At 48.1% G+C, this 24,928-nt stretch overlaps 1 protein-coding gene across 1 annotated transcript in view; it reads left to right on the top strand.

The window, feature by feature from the left end:
* The window catches only part of LOC126984055 (collagen alpha-1(XII) chain-like), a 47,714-nt gene that overhangs the window by 5,944 nt on the left and 16,842 nt on the right, over window positions 1–24,928 (top strand). The window contains exons 3-4 of the mRNA XM_050837440.1: window positions 1,568–1,640; window positions 12,602–12,825. Of these exons, the coding sequence (XP_050693397.1) occupies window positions 1,568–1,640; window positions 12,602–12,825 (297 nt within the window). The remainder of the gene's footprint in view (window positions 1–1,567; window positions 1,641–12,601; window positions 12,826–24,928) is intronic.

Below are 24,928 nucleotides of genomic sequence, written 5' to 3'. Positions count from 1 at the left end.
CTGACATGCGTTGATGGTTGATGTTTTTGTCTTTGGCATGGGGGAATACTTCTACCCACCTCTGTTACGTATATCATATGAATATCATTGTTATATAATTTGTGAATGTAAAGCTTAAACAAGTGGTACTCAAATTACTCGGTTAACATCATGGCGATATCTGGTATCTCAGTGTCTCCCTTCCTCTCTATCCCTCCTTTACGGGGGTACTGTCCTGCTCCCTCCCAGCAAAGCTGAAGTAGTGGGGGTGATCGCGCTTTTAACCAACCCTGCCGATATTACCGGGTTGCTCAGTGTGGAACTCGTCGGATCCCACTGTAACGATACTTTTTTAGTGTGTGTACTATGGTAATAGGTCTGTCTGTGTGTGTGTGTGTGTGTGTGTGTGTGTGTTTGAAGAACCGATGCTGCAGGGATCGAAGGGAAGGACTTGCAGTTGTTCCCCCACTGAGCCAGGTGTTTTTTACTCCCCACATTGTAGTCAGGAGAGGGCTAAGCAACATGGTAGACTCCGCTTTTAATAAATGCTCCAGCACACTAGCAGCACACGGGTGACAGGCATGACCGCCGGCGTGGTAACGGCAGGACGGGCGGCCCGGGTAAGTAGTTCGGGGCCAGCAGCGTCTTCACTGCGTCGATGGAGGTGGTGATAAGAGAGGCTGTAGATGGACCCAGACCCGATGAGGAGGCAGATCCGTCGAGGGGTTGATAAGGCCGCGGTGCCACGGCTAATTATTGGAGGGCAGTGCCGGCTGGGGGGAACACGGCAGGATCGTCATCAGCTGGAGGACTCGTCAAGTGGTGGGGAGGAGCCAGTACGAGCAGAGCTGGCTCGACCGAGTCCTGAAGTTGTTCGCCCTTTCGCCGCTCAAGAGCGTCCGAGGTTGGTTCCGTTTCGGACATTTGCGGCCTCACTCGCGCCGGTGTGGCGCGAACAGGGCGTTCCGAAGCGCTCCGCGGGAAGTCCGTGACGAGTGTAGGTCGAGCGAGGTGTTCCTTAGCTATACGGGAGTCGATGGGGTTAGAGTAGTCTTCCCTTTACAGTGTGTGTGTGTGTGTGTGTAATTCACAATCGTCATACCACACAAAAGACTTGCCATTGCCAGCCAGTACCCTCCCCAACTACATATAGAGCTCACAAGTGAAGAATCTGTAGGTACAGATGAAACCTCACACACACACACACACACACTGTAAAGGGAAGACTACTCTAACCCCATCGACTCCCGTATAGCTAAGGAACACCTCGCTCGACCTACGACAGACAGACAGAGACACACACACACACACACACACCCGGGAGTCAGGACGCAACCCCCGATTGACACCCAGCACCCGTTCATTCACTGCTGGGTGGACAGAGGCACGGAGTAAAGGTGGCTGCCCATTCGTCTCCACTCCACCCAAGAATCGAACCTGGGACATCTCTTTTGTAAGTCGAGCACGCTGACCACTGCATTACAGATCTCCTTTGTAACTCTGTGTGTGTGTGTGCTATATATATGTGTGTGTGTGTGTGTGTGTGTGTGTGTGTGTGTGTGTGCTAACATGCTTTTGTCGTTCTCAGGTTCAAGGGAAGAACAAAGGCGTGGATCAGTTCGGTGCTGAGTCTGAAATCATCGCCACCACCACGCTGGGAGGTAAGACTCCCTTCCCTTCCCTTCCTTGCCTCCCCTCTTCGTGCATTCACCTGATAGTAGTAGTTGTTTCGTGTGTGTGTGTGGTGGTGGTGGTGGGGGGGGGGGGGGGGGCAAAGTCCGGGGGTCCACACATCGCCGCTGCGGTACCACGCGCTACGGCAATGCTGACGCGCTGCCTCAGCCATGCTGTCTCGCGAGGCTCCCCGCTGCGGTGGCTGATGCGCCTGCCGATGCTCTGCAGCAGGTTCCTGAAGGCAGGTCCCAGCACACCGCTCGTCTCCACGGCAAGGGGCACAAAATCGTAGCGCTGGGCGAGGGCCGCGTAGCGTTGATGCTTGCGCTCTTCGGCAGCGCAGCAAAAGCGCAGTTGATGGTGTGGGTAGTAGAAAATGTGTTGACGCAGGTGGCGTCCCACACCAGAATCTTGCCTCGCCTGAAGGGGAAGACTGTGGTGCCGTCCGGTCGACGTCCGTCTCCTCGTGTAGTGCGGCGACGGCCTGATGAACGAGCCTCCCATAACCCACTTAGCCAGTGGGGTACCTCTTTGGCCGACTCGGTAAGGAGTGGCTCTCCCGTCACGCTGGTCGCGGGTTCAATCCCAGGCAGCCGGGGAATACCCTCTCCTTGTTGTGATTAATTTCTCGTGTGTTTCGATACACGCAGAAGGACGTGTGGGACCTGGAGAGAGTAATAGAAAAAAGAGAATAGAAAATCTCGTCATTAAACTGGTGGCAGCGGTGGGATTTACAGTTGTTGTAATTCACCGGGAGTGTGTATTATTCACGAATCATGTGGAAGATTTCTTTTGTGGGACACAGTCAAATTCCTAGATACTTTGAATTCCCAGGCACTGAAATTAGAATTTTCCGTGCCCCTGGGCCAAAGCCAGCAATTTTTTTCAAGATGAGCGTCTGAACACAGTCTTGGAATGGGAACATGATCTAACGATCCTTTGGATCGGTAGTAATGACATAAATGTTGATGCTAACCGATTAGAAATTTTCAATGACATCAAGGAGATTTACCAAGAAATTGAAACCAACTGCCAGTCTGTAGTGTATATCTGCCAAGTTGAACCTAGAGTCCAGGCTAGAGGTATGCCTGCAGAAAATTACAAGAAAATTCAATGTGGGATAAATAACAGAATCAAGAGATCACTTACAACACCTAACATTCATTTTAACAATGTGAATTTTGTGGAAGAGTTAAGTGGTGAAGGAGTGCATTTGGGTGGAGCTGGCAGAATGAGAGTTGAGTCTAAGTTTAAGAAGATAATTAAAGGATTCATTGGGGAAGACGAGGTTGTTGAGTGAGGAGTAGTGATCGCTAAGTTGTGGGGGCCTGAAGAATACGCTTGTGTCGAAGGTTTATGAGGATCGAACCTCTACTCAAAACTTACGTAATCTACACCTCACCACAACCAGTCGTGGAAAAATGGATGATCGACTCATACACTCAAGGTGGGGGGCCAGTTCAGGGGAACAAATGGATGAAACTAACTTTAACCCTTTCAAATCCAGTCCAGTAAAATCGGAGGAGAACGAACATAATCTTAGTACATTGGAACAAGAAGTAGACCGCCTTAAACAGATAGTGGCGCAACAAAATCGAGTACTGCAACGTTTAGGTGATAACTTGCCTACGCCCCCGCGTCAAATGGCGACAACTAAACCCCGCGACATTCCTGTTTTAGAACTACATCAACTGCAGGGACTCAACGCAACCACACAACTCCAGTCTCCTCGGAGGCGTGGGTTCGAATCCCACCGCTGCCACCAGTTTAATGACGAGATTTTCTATTCTCTTTTTTCTATTACTCTCTCCAGGTCCCACACGTCCTTCTGCGTGTATCGAAACACGAGATAATCACAACAAGGAGAGGGTATTCCCCGGCTGCCTGGGATTGAACCCGCGACCAGCGTGACGGGAGAGCCACTCCTTACCGAGTCGGCCAAAGAGGTACCCCACTGGCTAAGTGGGTTATGGGAGGCTCGTTCATCAGGCCGTCGCCGCACTACACGGCTTTCCCCCCTATGTAGATTAATTTCTGTGTGTTGAGACCTTTAGACAGTGACCCATTTTGGTGCACAATTTCACAATGTCCCCGTAGAGACATACCTCCAACTCTCCCATTTTCTATTATCCTCGGAGAGCATGGGCCATCCTACCTGTTACCCCTTCGGGGAAACTCAACAGAACCGCAGGATAGGATGCCCACCGCTACGCCACCAGTGAAATGCCTGAATTTTTTCTCTTTTCTACACTCCCACACGACCACCGCGTGTAACGAAACACACGAGAAATTAATCCAGACAAGGAAAGGTTTGCCGGCGCCGGGGATCGAACCCGCGACCAGCGTAACGGGAGAGCCACTCCTTTACCAGTCGGCCACTGAACGGTTTCACTTTCTCATCCGCTCTTTGTAACATTTGTCCCGTAAATGGGTCTTTCACTATGTAACCTCCACCATCTCTCAACACTTCCACTACTCGGTATGGACCGTTCCACTTGACACACAGTTTCTTACACACTCCCGGTTCATTTACTCGTTTTATCCATACCAATACCCCCGGGTTTACCTTTTGTTCTTTGCGTTTTCGATTAGCGACACTGCGATATTTTCTGGTCATTTTCTCCTGCGTTTCCCGAATAACACGGCGAGCGATGTCAATATCGTCCTCTTCACCGGTTATAGTAGGTAATCTGATACCCACCATCCTTGGTGCAGGTCTCGAAAAGAACGCAAAGTAGGGTTGTTGCGTGGTACTGGTGTGAACAGCAGCGTTCATCGTGGCTTGACACGTTTGCAGTAACCTGGGCCATCGAAGAGGGTGACCTTGGCAAAGTGTGGCCAAGATGGTTTTGAGGGTGCGATGGAGTCTTTCGGTGACCGCGTTCCCCTGGGGATGGTAAGGTGTCGTGTAGTAGAGCGTGATGAGGTGTTGCTGACAAAACTGCTGGAAGGCCTGGGATGTGAATTCGCCTCCGTTGTCAAGGACAATGCTGTGTGGAGCTCCAAAGTCTGTCACGTACTGTGCTAGTGCCTCAATAATCCCTTGGGTGTGTTTGGTTTTTAATGGGTAAAACTTTACATACCTACTGAAATGATCTACAACACTACGTACATATCTGTAACCTTGACTTCCTGCGATCATGTCAGTCAGGTCAATTCCTACTCTCTCTAATGGTTTTCCTACTGAAGGTAATTCTTGGAACGGTTGTTGTAACCCTGCTTGTCCCTTGAATCTCTGACAAGTTACACATTGTTTTACATAGTTAGAAACCTCAACCTTCAGATTGCACCAGTAGAACAATTCTTCAGCCTTCTTTATGGTTTTCTTTTGTCCGAGATGACCAGACATGTTGTGCTTGGGATAAAGCTTTCGGTTTCAGATTATGAGGGACTACCAGTGTATATTGTATACTGCCATCAGTTGCTTCCTTTACATAGTAAAGAATCCCATCTTTGAGGGTGAATTGCTCCAAGATGGTTTTGTGATATTTCTTTGTTGGGATTGAACCTCCTCCTTGATACTCAATCATTTCTCTCCACTTTACTTCTTCTCTCTGGCATTTTATAAATTCTTCGGAAGTGAGACCTAGGATAGTGGTGGTTGGACAACGTTGGACTATTCTGACTGGTCGTGAGAGTTGGTCTGTCATTTCCATTATCCAGCGATTCATTCTAGCTGATTTTGTTTTCCTCTTGAATATACAAGTGAGGGGTTGGTGGTCAGTTAGGATGGTAAATCTAGTACCCCATAAATAATGATGGAAGTGGCGACAAGCTAATACTACTGCTAGTGCTTCTTTATCAGTTGCGGAATACCTGTTTTCAGTTGAGTTTAATTTCTTAGAGAAATAACCAAGAGGTTTAGCCTCGCCATCACTTTGAGCTTTACTTAGGACCCCTCCTACGTGGGTATTGCTAGCATCGGTGGTAACAATGAATGGTTGGTGAGGTTGGGCTCTCACAAGAACAGGGGCCTTAGCGAGGTATTCCTTTAGTGTTTCAAAAGCAGTTTGACACTGTTCAGTCCATTTAAAAGGTTGGGTTTTTCTGGTGAGATTAGTTAGGGGCGTGGCAATCTTTGCATAGTTAGGGATATGTTTTCTGTAAAACCCTGTCATACCCAAGAATCTCCTAACTTCTTTTACTTTAGTTGGTGGTTTCATTTCAAGAACTGCTTCTACATTCTTTGGGTCTGGCTGACTGCCCTCTATAGATATTCTATAACCAAGGAAAGTAACTTCATTTTTAGCTATTTCACATTTGCTCAGATTTAGTTTAATACCATTTTCCTTAAGTACAGTGAAGGTCTTTCTCAGTCTTTGAGTAAGTGAAGAAAAATCGGGGGCCCAAATTATGAGGTCGTCCAAGTAATTCTTAATCCAACCCTCTTTTAACAATGGTGATAGAAGAACAGCCATATGACGTGTGAATATGGCTGGGGAGCAACTGAGTCCAAAAGGAAGTCTCCTGAATCTATATAAGGTTACCCCATCACTAAAGGCTGTAAGGTCTCTGCTATCCTCATCCAGGAGGATTTGAAAGTAAGCTTCGCGCATGTCCAGGGTTGCATAGAAATTATGACTAGCTGCTTGGTCTACTAGCTCCTCTAACCTCGGTAAAGGATGAATATCTGTGGCGAGATGTTTATTCACGTGACGGTAATCCAAACACATTCTTTTACTCCCGTCCGGTTTATTGACCAACACTATGGGTGAAAGCCAAGCGGATGTCGACTTTTCTATGATTTGTCTGTCTTCCATGTCTTGTAGCATCTCCGCTATTATGCTTTTTGCCATCCCCAGGGGTACCTCTTTGGCCGACTGGTAAAGGAGTGGCTCTCCCGTTACGCTGGTCGCGGGTTCGATCCCCTGCGCCGGCAAACCTTTCCTTGTCTGGATTAATTTCTCGTGTGTTTCGTTACACGCGGTGGTCGTGTGGGAGTGTAGAAAAGAGAAAAAATTCAGGCATTTCACTGGTGGCATAGCGGTGGGCATCCTATCTTGCGGTTCTGTTGAGTTTCCCCGAAGGGGTAACAGGTAGGATGGCCCATGCTCTCCGAGGATAATAGAAAATGGGAGAGTTGGAGGTATGTCTCTACGGGGACATTGTGAAATTGTGCACCGAAATGGGTCACTGTCTAAAGGTCTCAACACACAGAAATTAATCTACATAGGGGGGAAAGCCGTGTAGTGCGGCGACGGCCTGATGAACGAGCCTCCCATAACCCACTTAGCCAGTGGGGTACCTCTTTGGCCGACTCGGTAAGGAGTGGCTCTCCCGTCACGCTGGTCGCGGGTTCAATCCCAGGCAGCCGGGGAATAAATACCCTCTCCTTGTTGTGATTAATTTCTCGTGTGTTTCGATACACGCAGAAGGACGTGTGGGACCTGGAGAGAGTAATAGAAAAAAGAGAATAGAAAATCTCGTCATTAAACTGGTGGCATAGCGGTGGGCATCCTATCCTGCGGTTCTGTTGAGTTTCCCCGAAGGGGTAACAGGTAGGATGGCCCATGCTCTCCGAGGTTGATAGAAAATGTAAATATTGGAGGTATGTCTCAAAGGGACATTGTGGAGTTATGTCTCAAAGGGACATTGTCAACACACAGAAATTAATCTACATAGGGGGGAAAGCTGTGTAGTGCGGCGACGGCCTGATGAACGAGCCTCCCATAACCCACTTAGCCAGTGGGGTACCTCTTTGGCCGACTCGGTAAGGAGTGGCTCTCCCGTCACGCTGGTCGCGGGTTCAATCCCAGGCAGCCGGGGAATACCCTCTCCTTGTTGTGATTAATTTCTCGTGTGTTTCGATACACGCAGAAGGACGTGTGGGACCTGGAGAGAGTAATAGAAAAAAGAGAATAGAAAATCTCGTCATTAAACTCGGTCTAGGCCTCGCGGCTCGGGGATGGCCGCAAGGCCAGCGGCGGCCAAGGCCCGGTACATAACGTCATTGAGAGCTGCGTGGCGGGGCAGGCGACCGGGATTCCTATGGCAGGACAGGCTATGGTAACCCATAGCGTCCGACATGGCCCCACAGCGGCAGCGGTGAGGTTGTTGGACCTCAGGGCGACGCTCACGCGGACCGCCTCGTCGGGCAGAAGGAGGCCTAGGACCTCAATGGGGACGGCTGACAGCCAGGCCCCGCTGTGTGGTCCTGCGGCGGCGAGGAGGCGCGCACGGTCAACCTGGTTGGCATGGGCTAACAGGCGGTGCGTGGAGGCTGCCTCATCCAGGTTGCGCTGCGTCAGCCTGAGCTCCGGGTAGAGGTCAGAGCACTGGTTAGTGGTAAAAGCGTCCATGGCAGAGGCTAGGCGGGCCGGTCTGTCGCCGTTGGGACGGTGGTTAATGGTACAGACCAGGTCCCGTGATGCTTCTACCGAGGCGATGTAGGCAGGAAGTGCCACGTCGGCCAGCCGCCTCACGCCCAAACCTCCAAAACGCAGCGGCAGGGAGGCCTTTGACCACGCGTCGTCATCAAGCTGTACGTTGCAGCTGCGTGAAGTTGCATCCCGCATCAGCTCGTCGATGGTCCGCAAGGACTCTTCAGCCGTGTAGACTGGTGCTGCGCGCAGTAGGTACGTGGCTCTCGGCACTGCTGCGTACCTGGACAAGAAAAAAAGAGGGCCGCGTGGCTGCCGATGTTGACCGTCCTATCGATGAGCGTCTTGGTAATGTCCTCGATGTTGGGTAAGGCTTCTTCATTGCCGTGGGCATTGAATCGGGGCACCAAGGGTGGAGAGACTTGTGAGTGGTGTGGGGCGGGCAACACTGAAGAATGGGTAGATGTGAGGGCCGGCGTTCGCGTCGTTATCGGTGGAGGCTCCGTCGTTGGTGTAGGAGGCGGCGTCGTCCCTCCTGCTAGCGTCGCTTCCTTCTGCACGCGAAGTCCGGCCTTCTTCATCCGTGCTGGCGCTCCCTTGGCCATCGAGATGGGTGATCTTGCATTTGCGCGAGTTAATCTCGAGACCTAGTTTTTGGAGGGTCGGCAGTGACGGTCTCTATGGGTCCAGCTCATCCAGGAACCACAGGTTGAGAGGCGATCTGAGGGTCTTTATGGCCGGATCCACCGCGAGGGCGAAAAGTATCGGGCCCAAAGGGTCGCCTTGCTGCACGCCGCGGCTGGACCAAAGACGGGTGGAGCCAAGGTGGAGGGGCGAAGGCTGTGAATAAGCTTGTGACACCAGTGGTGCGGCAGCGGGGAAGCGGCGGATGACCTCTTGGAGCAATACCGACCTGTGAACGGTGTTGAAAGCATTGGTGAGGTCCAGTTTCGCGATGACATGGTTCGGGGTTCCGTTGTGGGCGTCGACGTACTCCCGCACGGCGTGGACCGCCGCCTCGCAGCACATCCTCACACCAACGCCCAGCTGAATGGGTTGCAGTTCCGTAGCCAGGGCGGATGACATGCGCCTAGCCAGGACCTTGGACGCCAGTCGTCGGTAGATGGATCCGACTGCTATCGGCCTTACGCCACCATCCTTTTTCCTGATGGCAACGAGATTGGCGCTAAAATACGCCTGCCTCGCGTCTTCGGGGATGTCCCCAGCGAGGGCAACATTGCAGAGCTCGGTCAGCGCGCTAAGCAGTCTACGGCCTGCCTCAGCGGTGTATCCGGCCACCAGCTGGCTTAGGTGCAGGGGCCGCACGCCGTCCAGGCCGGCGGCCGAGCCAGGGGCCGCAGAATTGATGGATGCAAGCACGTCAGCTTCCTCCACTGTGAGGCTATGCTGGTCTAGGTCGGGAGCTCTGAAAGGGCTTCGTCAGGTGCGGCGGGGAGATGTTTGGCGCGGAGAGCGACGACGACCTCCTCACTGGGGGAGATGACGCTATCCGAGGTCGTCAGAAGCCGGAGGGCCGCTCGAATGTCCCCGTCGGCGCATTTCCTTTATAATCGCCTGGAGAGTTCGTCTTCATTGGTCGCCGTTTCTGCTCCGGGATCGATCCGGGTGACCGCTTCCCTGGAGGACGGTGGTGTGTGTGTGTGTGTGTGTGTGTGTGTGTGTGTGTAGTAATAATAATTATACTACTACTACTACTACTACTACTACTAATAATAATAATAATAATAATAATATACGGTTTATTTAGTTATGGCAGCCGTTAGGTTGAAAATGTACATGTTATGATTACATATGAAAAGTAAGTTCGTGCGTGATACAATTACTAGAAGGGGGATGGGCAAGGGGGATTTTACTTAATTGTAGGTAGATTAGGGCGATGTTGCATTTGAGGGGTGGCCGTTGGGGTGAAGTGCATGGGTCGGTGGTGCCGGGAGGAGGGGGGGAAGGGCAGCCTCCCTAAGGTGTAATCTTCAGGTCAAACGCGGGGTCAGGTCGAGGTCAGGTGATAGTTGACGGTGGGGCACAGGTGGACGATCTCTTGGGAGATCACGACTTAGCGACGAAGTATCTAAAAGGGGCCGGTGAGTCACAAAGGGCGGCTTCTGCCCCAGCTGCTTTTGCGTTGTAATTTCCCGTGGGAACAAATGCACAAATTTAATGGCGGTGCCGTGCACATGTTCAACCTGAGTGACGAAGCTCAAACACTGCAGAGTCACTTGACCTGACCCTCCTCAGCAGCAGGGTGTACATCGGGACCTGCAGGGACGTGTCGGCATGGACAGGTAGATGGTGGGCGTTGGCGACACATAACCTTCCCCACCCTTAAGCTACAGTCACACTGCCCCTACGACCTGATAACGGCCATCAGCGACCCCAAAATGCTGCGATTCACACCCACCGCTTCTCGACCACGTTGGGGGTCGAGCAGTCGTGCTACGGAACGGCTACCGGAGGTCGTCCAGTGTAAGTCAAGTGGGTGACCGGACTGCGACCATGGTAAGATTTGCACCTTGACCTCACACTTGGAGCCACGTCAAGACGCCCACCATGCACCGACCAGTTCCCGATAGAGAAGGACCGCTCGCCGATGATCGGTGACCGGTACGCGGTCTATCACAATGAGGACGGCGATCACCCGTAACGACCAGTCGTATAAGGTCGTATGTTGGTTGCCGTCCAGTAGACCACCGGTCGCATGATCGACGCCCAGTCCGGTCTGTAAGTATAAGCAACGACATCACAGCGATGGCCTAGTCTCCTCCAATCGTTGAGAGCGGTGGCAGTCCGCACTCAGCCCAGACGCAGACAGCAGCCAATAGGACAGGGAGGAGGCGCCAAACATGCGGCCATTAGACCGCCACTAGGTGACCACCGTGTGGCTATTGGATGGCGTCCATTTTCTGTCCAGCCTACCACCGTTCGCCGACCAGAGTCAATAACTCAAGGAAAGTGGACGGCGAACATCGGCGACCACCTACTACCTGAGGGCACCCAGAGGGCGTCCGCCCGTCATACGGTAGCCGTTCACCAATTAACCGTCATCTGTCGGCCACCGGTGGTAGTCCGCTTACCGTCCAGACGCATTCCATTCGGCCACCGGACGGCAACCTTTTTACGACGGGCAGAGACCTGAAAGGTCGGCTGGAGGTTTTGGTGCAGCAGCACCCAACAACTCCAGACGACCTTTTCGGTAGCACGGCGGACGGAGACACATGACGATCGCACGCACGACCATGTGAGACCTCCCTTCCCGTGACCTGCAGGTTGCGGGAGGTGGTCAGTAGGTCTATATAATTCACTTAATTTCACCAGAAGTTATTATAAGTCCTTAAAGGAATGGGAAGGGGCGGTAGGTCACCAGGCTGACCCGTGGGTGCTATAGAAAGCGCCGAGCCGAGGCTCCATGGCTCCTACGTTTTGACCCGGTCAGGTCAAGGCAGGTGTGTGTGTGTGTGTGTGTGTGTGTGTGTGTGTGTGTGTGTGTGTGTGTGTGTGCAAAAATAATCTTTGATATACTTTGTGTACTTCTAAAATTTGATTCTTTTTATGGTCTTTTTATGTTCATTTTACGTTTTCTTGGGATGTTCATTTATTATATGTCGCTAGTTTTTCCTTTTAATGTTCTCAAAGTTTTATGTTTTCTTATGACATTTAGCGAGCCGTTTTTACATACTCCTTTAAGTTTTAAAGTTTAAGTTTTTATAGTGTAGTTTTATTGATGTATAGTATCGGAGACATATTCCTTTCCATTTTCTTTAACCATGTTTCTCTTGTTTGTTTGTGTCGTTTATCTTGGCTTTGAAGTTTTAGTTTAACCTTGCGACTTGCATTTCTAGATTTTTTATTATTTTGTTGCATGTTCTATGTGATGTATTACTTTTAATTATTGTGGACTGCAGTAATTTGATTATGCATATCTCGGAATTCAGCTTATTCATGTTCTGGACATAACGTGAGAAAAAAATTGTAAAGGTGTGGTCAATAAACCACTACTACTTCTACTGTGTGTGTGTGTGTGTGTGTCTACAGTTGTGAATGATGGCACTGCTCCTTGATCCAAATTAAGGGAAATGGTCACAGGTCAAAAAACGTGACTGAGAGGTAAGTGGTAGAATGGATACAAGGATGGACGAGCCACTTTGGCTCAGGTCTTGGTGTTGGTTTGGGGTGAGTTTAAATAGGTTAAATTACGTATGTGCACACACGCACACACACAAACTTGACCTAAGTTAACCTAAGGTAATTGACTCCAAAATCAAGACCAGGACCCACACCATTTTTTTTTTTGTACGGACTAGGGCAATGGTAGACTTTCTTGCTGGAGCCTAATGGTCGACCACAGCCTGTTATGGTGCAGGCATGTCTTTATAGTGGTGCCATCTTGCTACGCTCATACTGACCCCCGAAGATCATCTTTGATCATCTTTTAGAATAATCTAGATTCCGGGTTGATAGGTAGTCTTCAGGACAGCATGTAAGTAGTCTTGGTCTGTTCGGTGATGACTAAAAATTGCTAGCTTGTATAGGCGGGCGTCTATTCTAACCAAGGCATTAGAGCAAGGTGCGCGTCACTGCAAAGGACAGGTAACTCCACTTATGCTTTACAGAACCTGGGAATGTGACTAATCTGCGAACGGAGGAGGCACACGGGATTTCCCTGCTGGTGACTTGGGATTACACCCATGACAGCCCCCATAATGGAGAGTTTGAGTCCTTCAAAGTGTCCTGGGGAGTACAAGGAGAGGCCACAGGACGGGAACAGCAAACAGTGGGACTACAGAAGAGATTTCTTATAAACCACCTTAAACCCAACACTTCATACACCATCAAGGTTAGTGTGTATTTACTTAGGTGTATTTGCCTAGTTGTGGTATACGGGACAGGAGCTACGCTGGTACTGTGACGTCTCTATGTATAGCTACTATAATCCAACTTGGTATTAAATTCATGAATCGCCTTTGCGTAAAACAACACTTTTCCAGGCCTCCACCACTCTTAGTGGAAAGCTGTCCTTCTTTATGTCTCTATTACATGCTTCCTTTTTTATCCTACTTTCACGTCCTCTTGATTTTCTTGTATTCCATACTATTAGATCTTTTTTTACCACTTTTTCTATCCCATTCAGCACCCTATATACTGCAATCAGATCTCCTTTCTCCCGCTCTGTTCCATTGTCGGTAGGTTCAGCTGCTTGAATCTCTCTTCGTATGTTAAAACTTTAAGTCCTGGAACCAGCTTTGTTGCTGCCCTCTGAATCCTCTCAACCCTACTTATATTTGTCATTGTACTCGGCGACCATACTATTGCTGCGTATTCCAGTCTTGGACGTATCATGGTTATAATCAGTTTCTCCATCATTTCCTCATTCAGATATTGTAAAGCAAGTTTTATGTTTCTCATCAGGTTGTTTGTTTCACCTACAAATCTTTGTGTTTCTGTGGCAACGAATTATCCGATATACATAGTAACTCTGTATGTGTGTAGTGTGTGTGTGTGTGTGTGTGTGTGTGTGATTCACCATCTTCATACCACACGATAGACTTGCGATTGCCAGCTAGTACCATTTCCCAACTAAATATGGAGCTCACAATTGAATGATCTGTGGGTACAACTGAAACTTCACACACACACACACACACACACACACACACACACACAGTTACGTCACCAAAAGAAGGGGTGACAGCTTTTAGTGAATAACAACTCTAAAGTAAAACAACACAGTTAAATTAAAGACTTATACTTAATTATATTTACATTACATTTACATACAAGCAAAATCAAAAATATATCCCCAGGTATAATAAAACAGTAAGTACACTTAGTGACAGGGTGAGATGAAGAACAACAAAATAAACAATGAAACAAGCAACAACAGGTAATGTATCCTCCTCGGTATATCAGTCCTTGTACTTCACCGCCAAGGAGGTGATGTCGCTATGTGAAGTAAATCCAGTGAGACGTCACATTTAACAGCCGGGTGAGACTAGACTGTCTCTTACTGTTGTTGTGAAAGATTTACCCCTAGTATCACTAGGGGAACGGGCCCTTGTCCGAAGACGGCCCGTTAAGAGGGTAAAAATGCTCCCTCCCTGCGCGGGGGAGCACGGGATTAGCCTATTGGCGGCCCGTAGCAGGGTGCCGACAGACCGACTCTATTGGCGATCGAAATCTAGCCAACCAAGTCGGTCTGTCGACGAGGACTGGCGTGTCTCTGGACTCCTCCTCCTCCTCCTCCTCCTCCTCCTCCTCCTCAAAGATTTATCCCCTAGTATCACTAGGGGAAACGGGCCCTCGTCCTAAGACGGCCCGGTAAGAGTGCAAAAATGCTCCCTCCCTGCGCAGGGGAGCACGGGCTAAGCCGATTGGCGGCCTGTAGCAGGATGCCGACAGACCGACTGTTATCGAAATCTAGCCGACCGAGTCGGATTGTCGACGAGGACTGGCGTGTCTCTGGGACTCTCACTGGCGGCCGGGCTGTATATAGCCTTCGATGAAGCCCGGCTTGCTTTGGTCAAGGTGTTGAGGTGTTGAAGCGTCGTGGTCGATACAGCAGCTGGAATTGAGGTGTTGAAGTCTCGAAGTGTCGGGGTATTAGTGCTGATGGTTGGGACTCGTTATTAGGATGGAGATTGCCAAGTGGAGGGGGAAGAACGCCCCGGAACGACCCTCGAGCGTACGCCTTGAAGGGTCGTTACACCTCCCCCCTAAAGACGACACCTCAGGGAAGTGGTGGTGTCGTGACGGACGGAGGGGGACGACTGAGGGCATCGGCGGTGACGTTGTCGGAGCCCTTGATGTGATGCAGCTGGAGGTATAAAGACCATCTCAGCAGTCGTTGGTTCGAGAATTTGTTCCGGTCCAGGAAAGTGAGGGGGTTGTGGTCAGTGAATACTTTGAGGGGGGCTGGACTTGGAGACAGGTAGCACTCAAACTTCTTGATGGCTGATATGATGGCGAGTAGCTCCTTTTCGATGGTTGAGTAATGCCGTTGATGGAGGTTCAGCTTTGCAGAGTGATAGGCAACAGGATGTCGTATGCCTTCCTTCAGTTGAAGTAAGGCCGCTCCCACTGCTTCTTCAGTAGCGTCAGTATGCAGTACGAAGGGTAGAGTGAAGTCTGGTGAGCGCAGTATGGGGTCTTTGGTGAGGAAGGTCTTCAGTTGGTTGAAGGCAGTCTGACAGTCGTAAGTCCAAATGAAAGGCACCGCTCCGTTGGTCATCCGGGTGAGTGGTGCTGCTGCCTGGGTGAAGTTGGGGCAGAACCGGCGGTAGTAACCACTCATACCCAGTGTAATATATATATATATATATATATATATATATATATATATATATATATATATATATATATATATATATATATATATAGTAGGAGGAGGAGGTAGGAAGACACCTACCGAACGGGCGTGAGCTACTCCCGGTGAGGATATATGGGAAGCGAGGAGGGTGCTGAAGCCCTTCAAAGACCCTTTCCATGTCCTCACAAACCGTTTCCCTTTTGTCTCATCAACACCAGAGAGCAGTTCAGCATTCTCTCTAAAGACAGTTCCTCTCTCTTTCTACACCACACTACATTCACACAACACACACACCTTTTCCAAAAATTCAAAATTCAAAATGGCGAAAAATAACTGAATCGGAGTCCCCGCCTGGGGGGGGGGGGGAACCATAAATTCCCCCAGGAAGGACTCCCCTTCTGGCTGCCGACTTGAGAGGTGTCCTGATAACTCCTCGAACCTCCTCCTTATGAATTTCTGCAACATTCGTGGTCTTCGTTCTAATTTTCATTCTGTGGAACACCATCTCTCCTCCTCTAAACCTCATCTTCTCTTCCTCACCGAAACACAGGTTTCTGAGGCTACTGACAGCAACCTCTAATCTGTTCCCTCCTACTATCTCTATCCTAAATTTCAATCCAAAGCTGGATGTTGCGCCTACGTGCGCAACGACATCACTTGCTCTCGTGCCCACGACCTTGACTCTTCTGAATTTTCCACCATCTGACTAAGACTTCATTGTCATTCTATTACTAAATACATCTGTGCTGTTTATCTCTCACCAAACTCTACTAACTAAGTAAATTTCTTTGACTATTTGAATTCTAAAGTGGAGCATATCTTGACTCACTCTCCCTTCGCTGAAATCTCCATCTTGGGACATTTCAATGTTCACCACCAGCTTTGGCTTTCATCCTCTTTCACTGACCAGCCTGGTGAACAAGTCTACAACTTTGCTCTCCTCAACGACCTAGAGCAGTTGGTTCAGCACCCTACACGTATTCCCGACCGTCTTGGAGACAGGCCCAACATTCTACGCCTCTTCCTTACCTCTAATCCTTCTGCATACTCTGTCCAAACTGTTCTTCCCCTCCGATCATAACCTTATTTCTGTTTCCTGCCCTATCACTCCTGTACATCCTCTGGACCCACCGAAGAGGCGATGCTTCTGGCATTTTGCTTCAGTTCGGTGTGGCGACCTGAGGATGTACTTTTCCGATTTCCCGTGGAATGATTACTGCTTCCAGTAGAGAGACCCCTCTGTGTGTGCCCAACACATCTCAGAGGTGGTTGTCTCTGGAATGGAGGCATGCATTCCACGTTCTTTCTCTACTCCTCATGCTAAAAAGCCTTGGTTTAATCATGCTTGTTCTCGTGCTATTAAAGATAGAGAGGCAGCTCACAAAAGGTTCCAGAGCCCTCGAACTCCCACTAACTATGACCTTTACATTTCTGCCCGGGATCGTGCCAAATCTATTCTCCAACTTTCCAAAACTTTTTTTAACAATAGAAAATGTCAACACCATGCTTCTTCTAATTCTTCCCGTGACTTCTGGCATCTAGCTAAAAATATCTCCTCCAATTTCACTTCTTCCTCTTTCCCTCCTCTCCTTAACCCTGACGGCAGCACTGCCGTCTCATCTGTCTCTAAGGCTCAACTCTTCGCTCAAACTTTCTGTAAGAACTCCACCCTGGACGATTCTGGGCATATTCCTCCTACTCCGCGATGTTGCCTCTCTTTCTATCTTCTATCGATATTTCCACGCTGACTGCTCTACTGAACTTGCTAACTGCATGCTTCCCCCCTCCCGCGGCCCCGCTGCACACGACTTTCTACTCATGCTCATCCCTATACTGTCCAAACCCCTTATGCAAGGGTTAACCAGCATCTTCACTCTTTCATCCCTCACGGTGGTAAACTTTGGAACAATCTTCCTTCATCTGTATTTCCTCCTGCCTACTACTTGAACTCTTTCAAAAGGAGGGTATCAGGACACCTCTCCCCCCGAAATTGACCGTTCTTTCGGCCATCTCTTTTGATTCTTTTTTGGGAGCAGCGAGTAGAGTTTTTTTTTTATTATTGTTTTTTTTTTTGTGTGCCCTTGAGCTGTCTCCTTTGTTGTAAAAAAAAAAAAAAAAAAAAAACCTCATTCCCCCTCTCTGACTCCTTTATGCCTGTTATTAAGATTCTTCCAAATGATGTTTTCTATGCCCTCTCTGGCCTCAACTCTCAGAATGATTATGGACCTGATGGAGTGCCTCCTCTTGTCCTTAAAAACTGTGCTTCCGTGCTGACACCCTGCCTGGTCGAACTCTTTCGTCTCTGCCTATCAACATCTACCTTTCCTTCCTGCTGGAAGTATGCCTTTGTACAGCCTGTGCCTAAGAAGGGTGACCGTTCCAATGCCTCAAACTACCGCCCTATAGCTTTACTTTCCTGTCTATCTAAAGCTTTTGAATCAATCCTTAACCGGAAGATTCAAAAGCACCTATCCACTTCTAACCTTCCATCTGATCGCCAGTATGGGTTCCGCAAGGGGAGTTCTACTGGCGATCTTCTTGCTCTCTTAACTGACTCTTGGTCATCCTCTCTTAGCCGTTTCGGTGAAACTTTCTCTGTTGCGCTAGACATATCGAAAGCCTTCACAAGTTGATTGTAGTAGGTGAGATAACACAATAGCGTTTAGTTAAGTGAGGTAGATGATGTGTGGCCGAGCGGAGCCGTTATAAGTTCACTTTAGTTCTCTTAGCTCACTCTCTCTCTGGGACATTAAAAGGTGTGTGGTTTTTAGTATAAAAATGGTATTGACAATTTTACACTATAGTTACAAAGTTTATGTGAGCGGTCACACGAAACGAAAGCAAGCCACACGCAGAGCGCGGACGGAGGAACACCGTTCGCCATCCGTCACCCGTCTGCTTCTCTCCTCTTCCAAGCGTTGCTCGCTCGTTTTTTTTGCTTGTTGGTTCTTCCGGAAGGGTGTGGCTTCCGGACCTTAGAAGGTTCCGGTGCCGAGTCTTGCTGATTCCACCGTTAGCTCAGCACAATTCCCACGGCCAAAAGCACGACGTGTTGTTAAACATCCTGTGGCGTGATACTGACCTGGTGTTTCGACACATAGTCATACATTCATATATACATGATATTATATATATTACATCTTTTTTTTTAGTATAAAAATGGTATTGATAATTTTACACTATAGTTACAAAGTTTACGTGAGCGGTCACACGAAACGAAAGCAAGCCTCACCCAGAGCGCGGACGGAGGAACACCGCCAGCCACCCGTCACACGTCTGCTTCTCTCCTCTTCTTCGCGTTGCTCGCTCGTTTTATTTGCTTGTTGGTTTGTCCGGAAGGTTGTGGCTTCCGGACGTTACGAGGTTCCGGTGCTGAGTCTTGCTGATTCCACCGTTAACTCAGCACAGTTCCCACGGCCAAAAGCACGACGTGTTGTTAAACATCCTGTGGCGTGATACTGACCTGGTGTTTCGACACAGAGATACATTCATATATACATGATAAAATACATATATATATATATATATATATATATATATATATATATATATATATATATATATATATATATATATATATATATATATATACATCGCTCGGTCCCCTAAAAGTCGCGACCCCGCGACTCACCCCACCTTTAAAATTACTGTACCTACTCATGTTACAGTCGCGCAATTTGTACTAGCTGAGCGTGGTCTTTTTACAGTTGCTTAAAAGATTATCACACAAGTCAGAGCCCGCCTAACGATACAACATAGGGAAATGCCAATGATAATAATCATGGAAGTCACAAGAAATGGGTAATATACATACAGGTTGAGGTAAACTGGGCTAGAGTCATGGACGTGGAAGCTGAGTTATGTACCGAGAAAATAAAATAATAGCTCGAAAAATTATTTACATGATACATCCTAGTAAAATTAAATTGACTAAACTGTCATTAGGATACATGGTAATGGAGTAATTTGGAATAGTAAAAAGAAAAAGGACCAATCCTTGAAGAAGATCTGCTACAAACTGAACCTTCGAGTCACACCTTGACACAAAACTGTCGCAGAGAAACACTCATCCGTTGCGTGATAATTAATTATCAGTGTCGTTACCCTCGGCACGACTTTTGAGACGGGCGGGGTCTACAATAGATGAGGTTGTGTGAAAAGAGGTAATGTTATCCGTAGAGTCTCCTAATAGTTACAATGTAATAACAAGGACAAGTCTGGAGAGCCTTAGAATCATCGGCTGTCAGCACCACTGACTCCAGATGCTCCATTTTTTAGGTCTACAGTACTATAAAAAAAAAATACTGTCACCAAGTTGTGAAATCACCGTTGTAACAAATTTCATTGAAATATATAATTCCAGCATAATTGATTAAAGTAATTCCAGCATTAATAAATATCAAATTGAAAAGACAAATTTCCACCAATCCCCCGATCGTAACGAACGTGAATGACTGACATCTGTGACGCCAAAAATAATTCCCGTAACGGGTAACATTGGTATGTCAAGCAAAGGGCAAGTAAGACTTGTTTGCTTACTTCCAAAGCTTGCAGATATCTACATGCTGGTTACAATAAAAGTTAGAGACAGCATCTGCTCAAGTGTAGTTAAGTCTGTCTTTGCAGAGAAAAATGTCTGTTTCAAGCAGAAGCACATGAGGTTCAAGGTTAAAAAGTACCTATACCTATGTTATTCTACACCATCGGTTATTACGGTTCCAAACAAACAAGACTAGTGCCTTACATTAACTCAGCAATAAAAGAAAATAGTGGATTAGAGTGAAAAGTATTACTCAAGCACTCCCCTCTCGTATGAAAAAAAATGCAGGCAAAAGCTCAGGAACCAAGCATAAATTAGTAATTGCGAGGATGCAGGTTATAGTCGTGTGGTGGAGAGATGGAAAACGCAGCGTCAGGCTGAACCTCAAGCCGGCGCTAGTCTTTGGAGACGATCACTATGCACAATTCTATGTATTAAAAGTAGATCGTAAAGCTCAAATTTCCGTCCACCTACTTATCTGACTATTTATGCCAAAACATCGGGTAAAAGAACACACCAATAAATTTTTTGATTACCGCTGGTGACACCCAAAAAGGTTTAGGTCAGAGGGTCGAGGGCCCCCCTCCACGACGAACGTGTCGACGGCAAAAGAAGCTTCAAAAAGGACCCAAAGTGCCATAAAAGTTGGCTGTGCACGCGGCCACGATATATTAAAACAAAGTATACCGTTAGGCCCAATCGCAGTCTGATTTCCATTCGACTCCCGAGTTTCTACTCTGGGTCGTTTTGGGGGGGGCACGTTCGGCTTCCCCCGAGTGGAACCCTTTTTGTGCCTAATGTCCTTCTCTTTAATTTTGGAAACGAGTTTAAGCACAAAATCGTGCAGGTTGTCAGTGGGGCTGTAGTCAAGGGATACTGCACTCCTTCGAAGAGGAACTTTAAGGACAATCATGTACCAAAGGAAATTTAGGAATTTACCAGCATTAGCTACAGAACTAGTTTCTCCATCTGTCCAGTTTCATTGTTTTGAACACGAGATCAAATCAGTAGCCAGCCTATAGGCGTCCACTAGCTTGTTAAAAAGACCACTCGTTTGCACAGGGTCCATAGCAAAATTTACACCCTTTACGAGGCTGTGTTGCCCATCTTCCCCAAATATTTCAAGAAAAAGTAACCGAAACGCATCATAATCCTTCCGTTCCGTGAACGCGCTCCTGTTTATGAGGGCCGCTGCTCCCGTTCCGGGTTTGACCCTCGAGCGGCTGAGAGATAGTTTATCTCCCGGATCTGACACGAATGAAATGTTCATGACAATCTCACATTGAATCAAGAAGTCCCTGGCCGAATAATCTGCCTCCGTACTTGCGAAATGCCTAACTGCTGTTGCTGTAAGCAGGAGATTAGGGGCAGAAGCCATGGTGGGATTATTAAGGTAAGTAAATACCTCTTGGTTGCTCATGCAGCTCAGAAGAAGGAGGAGAAAGCACCCTTTGAAGACTGCTACCACTCCTTACATGACAGTTACCGTTATCCTTGACGTCACTGTCACTCCTTATAGTCTTCGGTGAGAGCTTGTTACTTCGGGTCAGGTTCCTCTGCCATTAAAAAGTTACTAGTAAAATGAGGAGTAAAATGGTAAAAGGGAAAAAATATATCGCTGCAAAAATAATTCAAGTTATAATCATTCACCGCTAAGTATGTGCTCACTCCTCTCCGATGCTTCTAAAATGCATAAAAAAAGGAAAAAGAATAATGAGTGAGCCTTAGCAAGACAAAACTTCTCCACTGTGCAATAAAACACACAAAAGAAAGGAGAAAATAAAATGAAGGACTATTCATAAAATGCGTAACAATGTTATTCAGGAAAAATATTAAACATCCACAAGCCAGAAAAAAATCAACAGCTGAAAAATAAAATAGATACGGCCCCACACACATAAACACGTAAATAATAATAGTAATTCACCTGAAATACTGGTACAAGTGGTGTAATTACTGAAACCGTATCAATGTAGTGTCAGCTAAATGTGTTAAAAATACTTCGAAGACAGCAACTCGATACTCCGCTACTCAGGAACCACCCGGCCGGCTGGCACTCGTCCTTCGCCCTGTTAAGATCGGCATGGGTGGCGGGGTTCGTGAGTCGTCTGGCAGCGGGGAGGGATGGGCAGTGGGCAAACTACACACCCACCAAAATCACCCTCCCAAAGGTCAGAGTTGTCTGGCGAAGTATAGTGCCCACCTACGACAGGCTGGGTCGTAGGTAGACGATGGGGTGTCTCGAACGCTAAAAGCTAACGAGACCCCCAGTGGAGAATACGGGCTGCGTGGAGTTTCGGGGCGGGCGAGGCGGGGCTCGGTTGTGGTTGAGTGCTGACTTGACTCTCACGGGGCAGGAAGGTCGCGCGCTGCGTCAGCTTTTATGCTAGCTGCACTCTTCACTGTCTCTGCCCTCACACATGTTATGTTTGAGAGAGAGATATAACAATTCGGAGTAGTTCATAACCACGCTATCCACCATTTATGTTATACGTTTTTTAGTGTTATCTTTAAGGTGGTTCGTGTTAAGTGTTTGTTTAAGGCGCGAACTGTTGTCTCACACGTCACAGGGCCGACTACAATCAACTTGTGAAGCAGGACAACGGTAACGCCGGCCCTGTGACGAGTGAGATAACAGTTCGCGCCTTAAACAAACACTGAACACGAACCACCTTAGAAATAACACACTTAAAAACGTGTAGCACCAGAAAACGCATGAGCGCTTTCCGGGTGGTTGGGGCCGGATACTGGAGAATGGCGGAGACGTTAGCTGCCTTGGGTCGGACGACTCCCAGTCCAACCTCGTGTCCCAAGTACGTGACTGTCGCTTGGCCAAAGGTGGTCTTGGCCAACTTCACGGTGAGGTTCGCCTCCTGCAGTCGGGACAGCACCTTGGAGATTTGTTGGAGGTGATGCTGCCAATGGGGAGAACAAATTAATATGTCGTCCAGATAGACCGAAACTCCCTCTAACCCCTGCAATAGGTCATTCATGGCCCTCTGGAAGGTTGCTGGACTATTTTTAAGGCCAAACGGCATCACGGTGTATTGGTATAATCCAAAGGGTGTGGTGAAGGTGGAAATTACCCGTGCCTCCACTGACAAGGGTATCTTTTTTATTTATTTATTTATTTTTTTTTTTTACGTCGTAGCCTATTGCGCCGGTAGGGTTCTTCCCGGTGGATCCTGATGTTCGGTCCAAGGCTTCTTCCTGGTGGGGCCTGTTGGTCGGCCCAGCCCGTTCTAGCGCAGGCGAGTATTTATAGTGGCGCCATCTTGCATTGGCGCACGCTGCCCTCCCGGAGCTCATCTTTAATCCTAGAATCTAGAGTCCGAGTTGATAGGTGGTCTTCTGGACAGCATGTGGGTAGTTTTAAGCCACTCGGCGGCGGCTGAAAAATCCCAGCTTGGTGGCACCGGTCGGGGATTGAACTCGCGTCCTCCTGAACGCGGGGCCGTCTTGCTATCCATTCAGCCACCGCCTACCTGGCAATAACCCCTCAATAGGTCCATCTTTGTTAAGAATTGTGCATTTCCCACCTCGTCAATGAGATCGTCTACCCGTGGAAGAGGATAGGAGTCTGGAACCGTGACTGAGTTGACTCTGCGGTAGTCGGTGCAGAGCCTTAGTTGGCCATCCTCTTTGGGTACGAGTAGACATGGTGAGGCCCAAGGAGATTTTCTGGGGACTGCTAGGCCGTGTTCCGATAAATAATTAACCTCTTTCTGCATCTGTGCCCTCTTCTGTGGATGTAACCGATAATAGTGCTGTTTTATAGGAAGGGTTCCTGGCTGCAGGTTGATGACGTGACTGATAGTGTGGCAATGGCCAAGATTATCCTTAAGGACCGAACTGAACTGTCTGAGTATGCGGTTCAGATCATCTTGTTGTGAGGAGGAGAGGTGCTGGAGAAAGTGATGAAGACTACCAAGAATCTCAGAGTTCGACAATGGAGCCGATGGAATGATGTGGGTCAGCTCTGGTTCCTGAACCGTAGGCAGAGCACAGGGGGCTGCAGCCGCTGGTATAGAGGAATCAGAGCTGACTGTACGAGTTACACATGGCATGGGTCTCTGAAGGTTGTCTGGTGAGTGAATAAGATTAATAAGATTTAATCATATTAATGTGAACGAGCTGAGTCGCCTTACGACGGTCTGGAGTCTCAATTATGTAATTATAATCAGACAGTTTCCTTTGAACTTTATAAGGACCATGATACTTGGCTTGCAGATGAGAACCAGTGATGGGGATGTATGCCAATACCATGTCACCCTCTTTAAATTCCCTGATCTTGGATGCATCATCATAATTGGCTTTCATAACTGTCTGGGCATGAATTAAATTCTTATTAGCAAAAGTACGAACTTTGTTTAATCCGTCCTGGAGGGAATTTATGTACTGTTGTACTGTTATCAGTTTACTGGTGGGTGTAGATGGTCTTTGATTACCTTAAGGGACCCCCTTACCTTCATTCCATACAGAAGTTCAAATGGAGACACACCTATATAGGGAATCTGAGGGTGTTTCACGAATGGCGAAAAGAATGAAGGGGAGTCCCTCATCCCAATCACGATCCTCCTCGTGACAAAACTTGCGTATCATGGGTTTGAGAGTTTGATGTTGTCTCTCGAGCGCACCCTGTGACTGGGGATGGTATGCTGTTGGCAAAGATTGCGTTACCCCTAGTTGCTTTAGTACTTGAGTAAATAGTTCACTGGTAAAATTGGAGTCTCTGTCAGACTGGATCTCCTGAGGGATGCCAACAGTGGTAAACATGTGGGTTAATTTATTGGCAACAGTTTTGGCAGAAATATTTGAAAAGGCCTCAGGATATCGGATTGTAGGGCATAGTTTTTTTTTAAATTTTTTTTTTACGTCTTTTGCCTATTGCGCCGGTAGGCTTCTTCCCGGTGGATCCTGATGGTCGGTCCAAGGCCTCTTCCCGGTGGGTCCTGATGGTCGGCCCAGCCTGTTCTGGCGCAGGCGAGTGTTTTTTTTTATAGTGGCACCATCTTGCATTAGCTCATGCTGCCCTTCCGGAGCTCATCTTTAATCCTAGAATCTAGAGTCCGGGTTGATAGGTGGTCTTCTGGA

The sequence above is a fragment of the Eriocheir sinensis genome, chromosome 5 (genome assembly GCF_024679095.1).
Source record: "Eriocheir sinensis breed Jianghai 21 chromosome 5, ASM2467909v1, whole genome shotgun sequence".
In the NCBI taxonomy this organism is placed as follows: Eukaryota; Metazoa; Arthropoda; class Malacostraca; order Decapoda; family Varunidae; genus Eriocheir; species Eriocheir sinensis.
The sequence above is the reverse complement of the archived record's forward strand: the minus strand, read 5'-3'. Positions and strand labels throughout refer to the sequence as shown.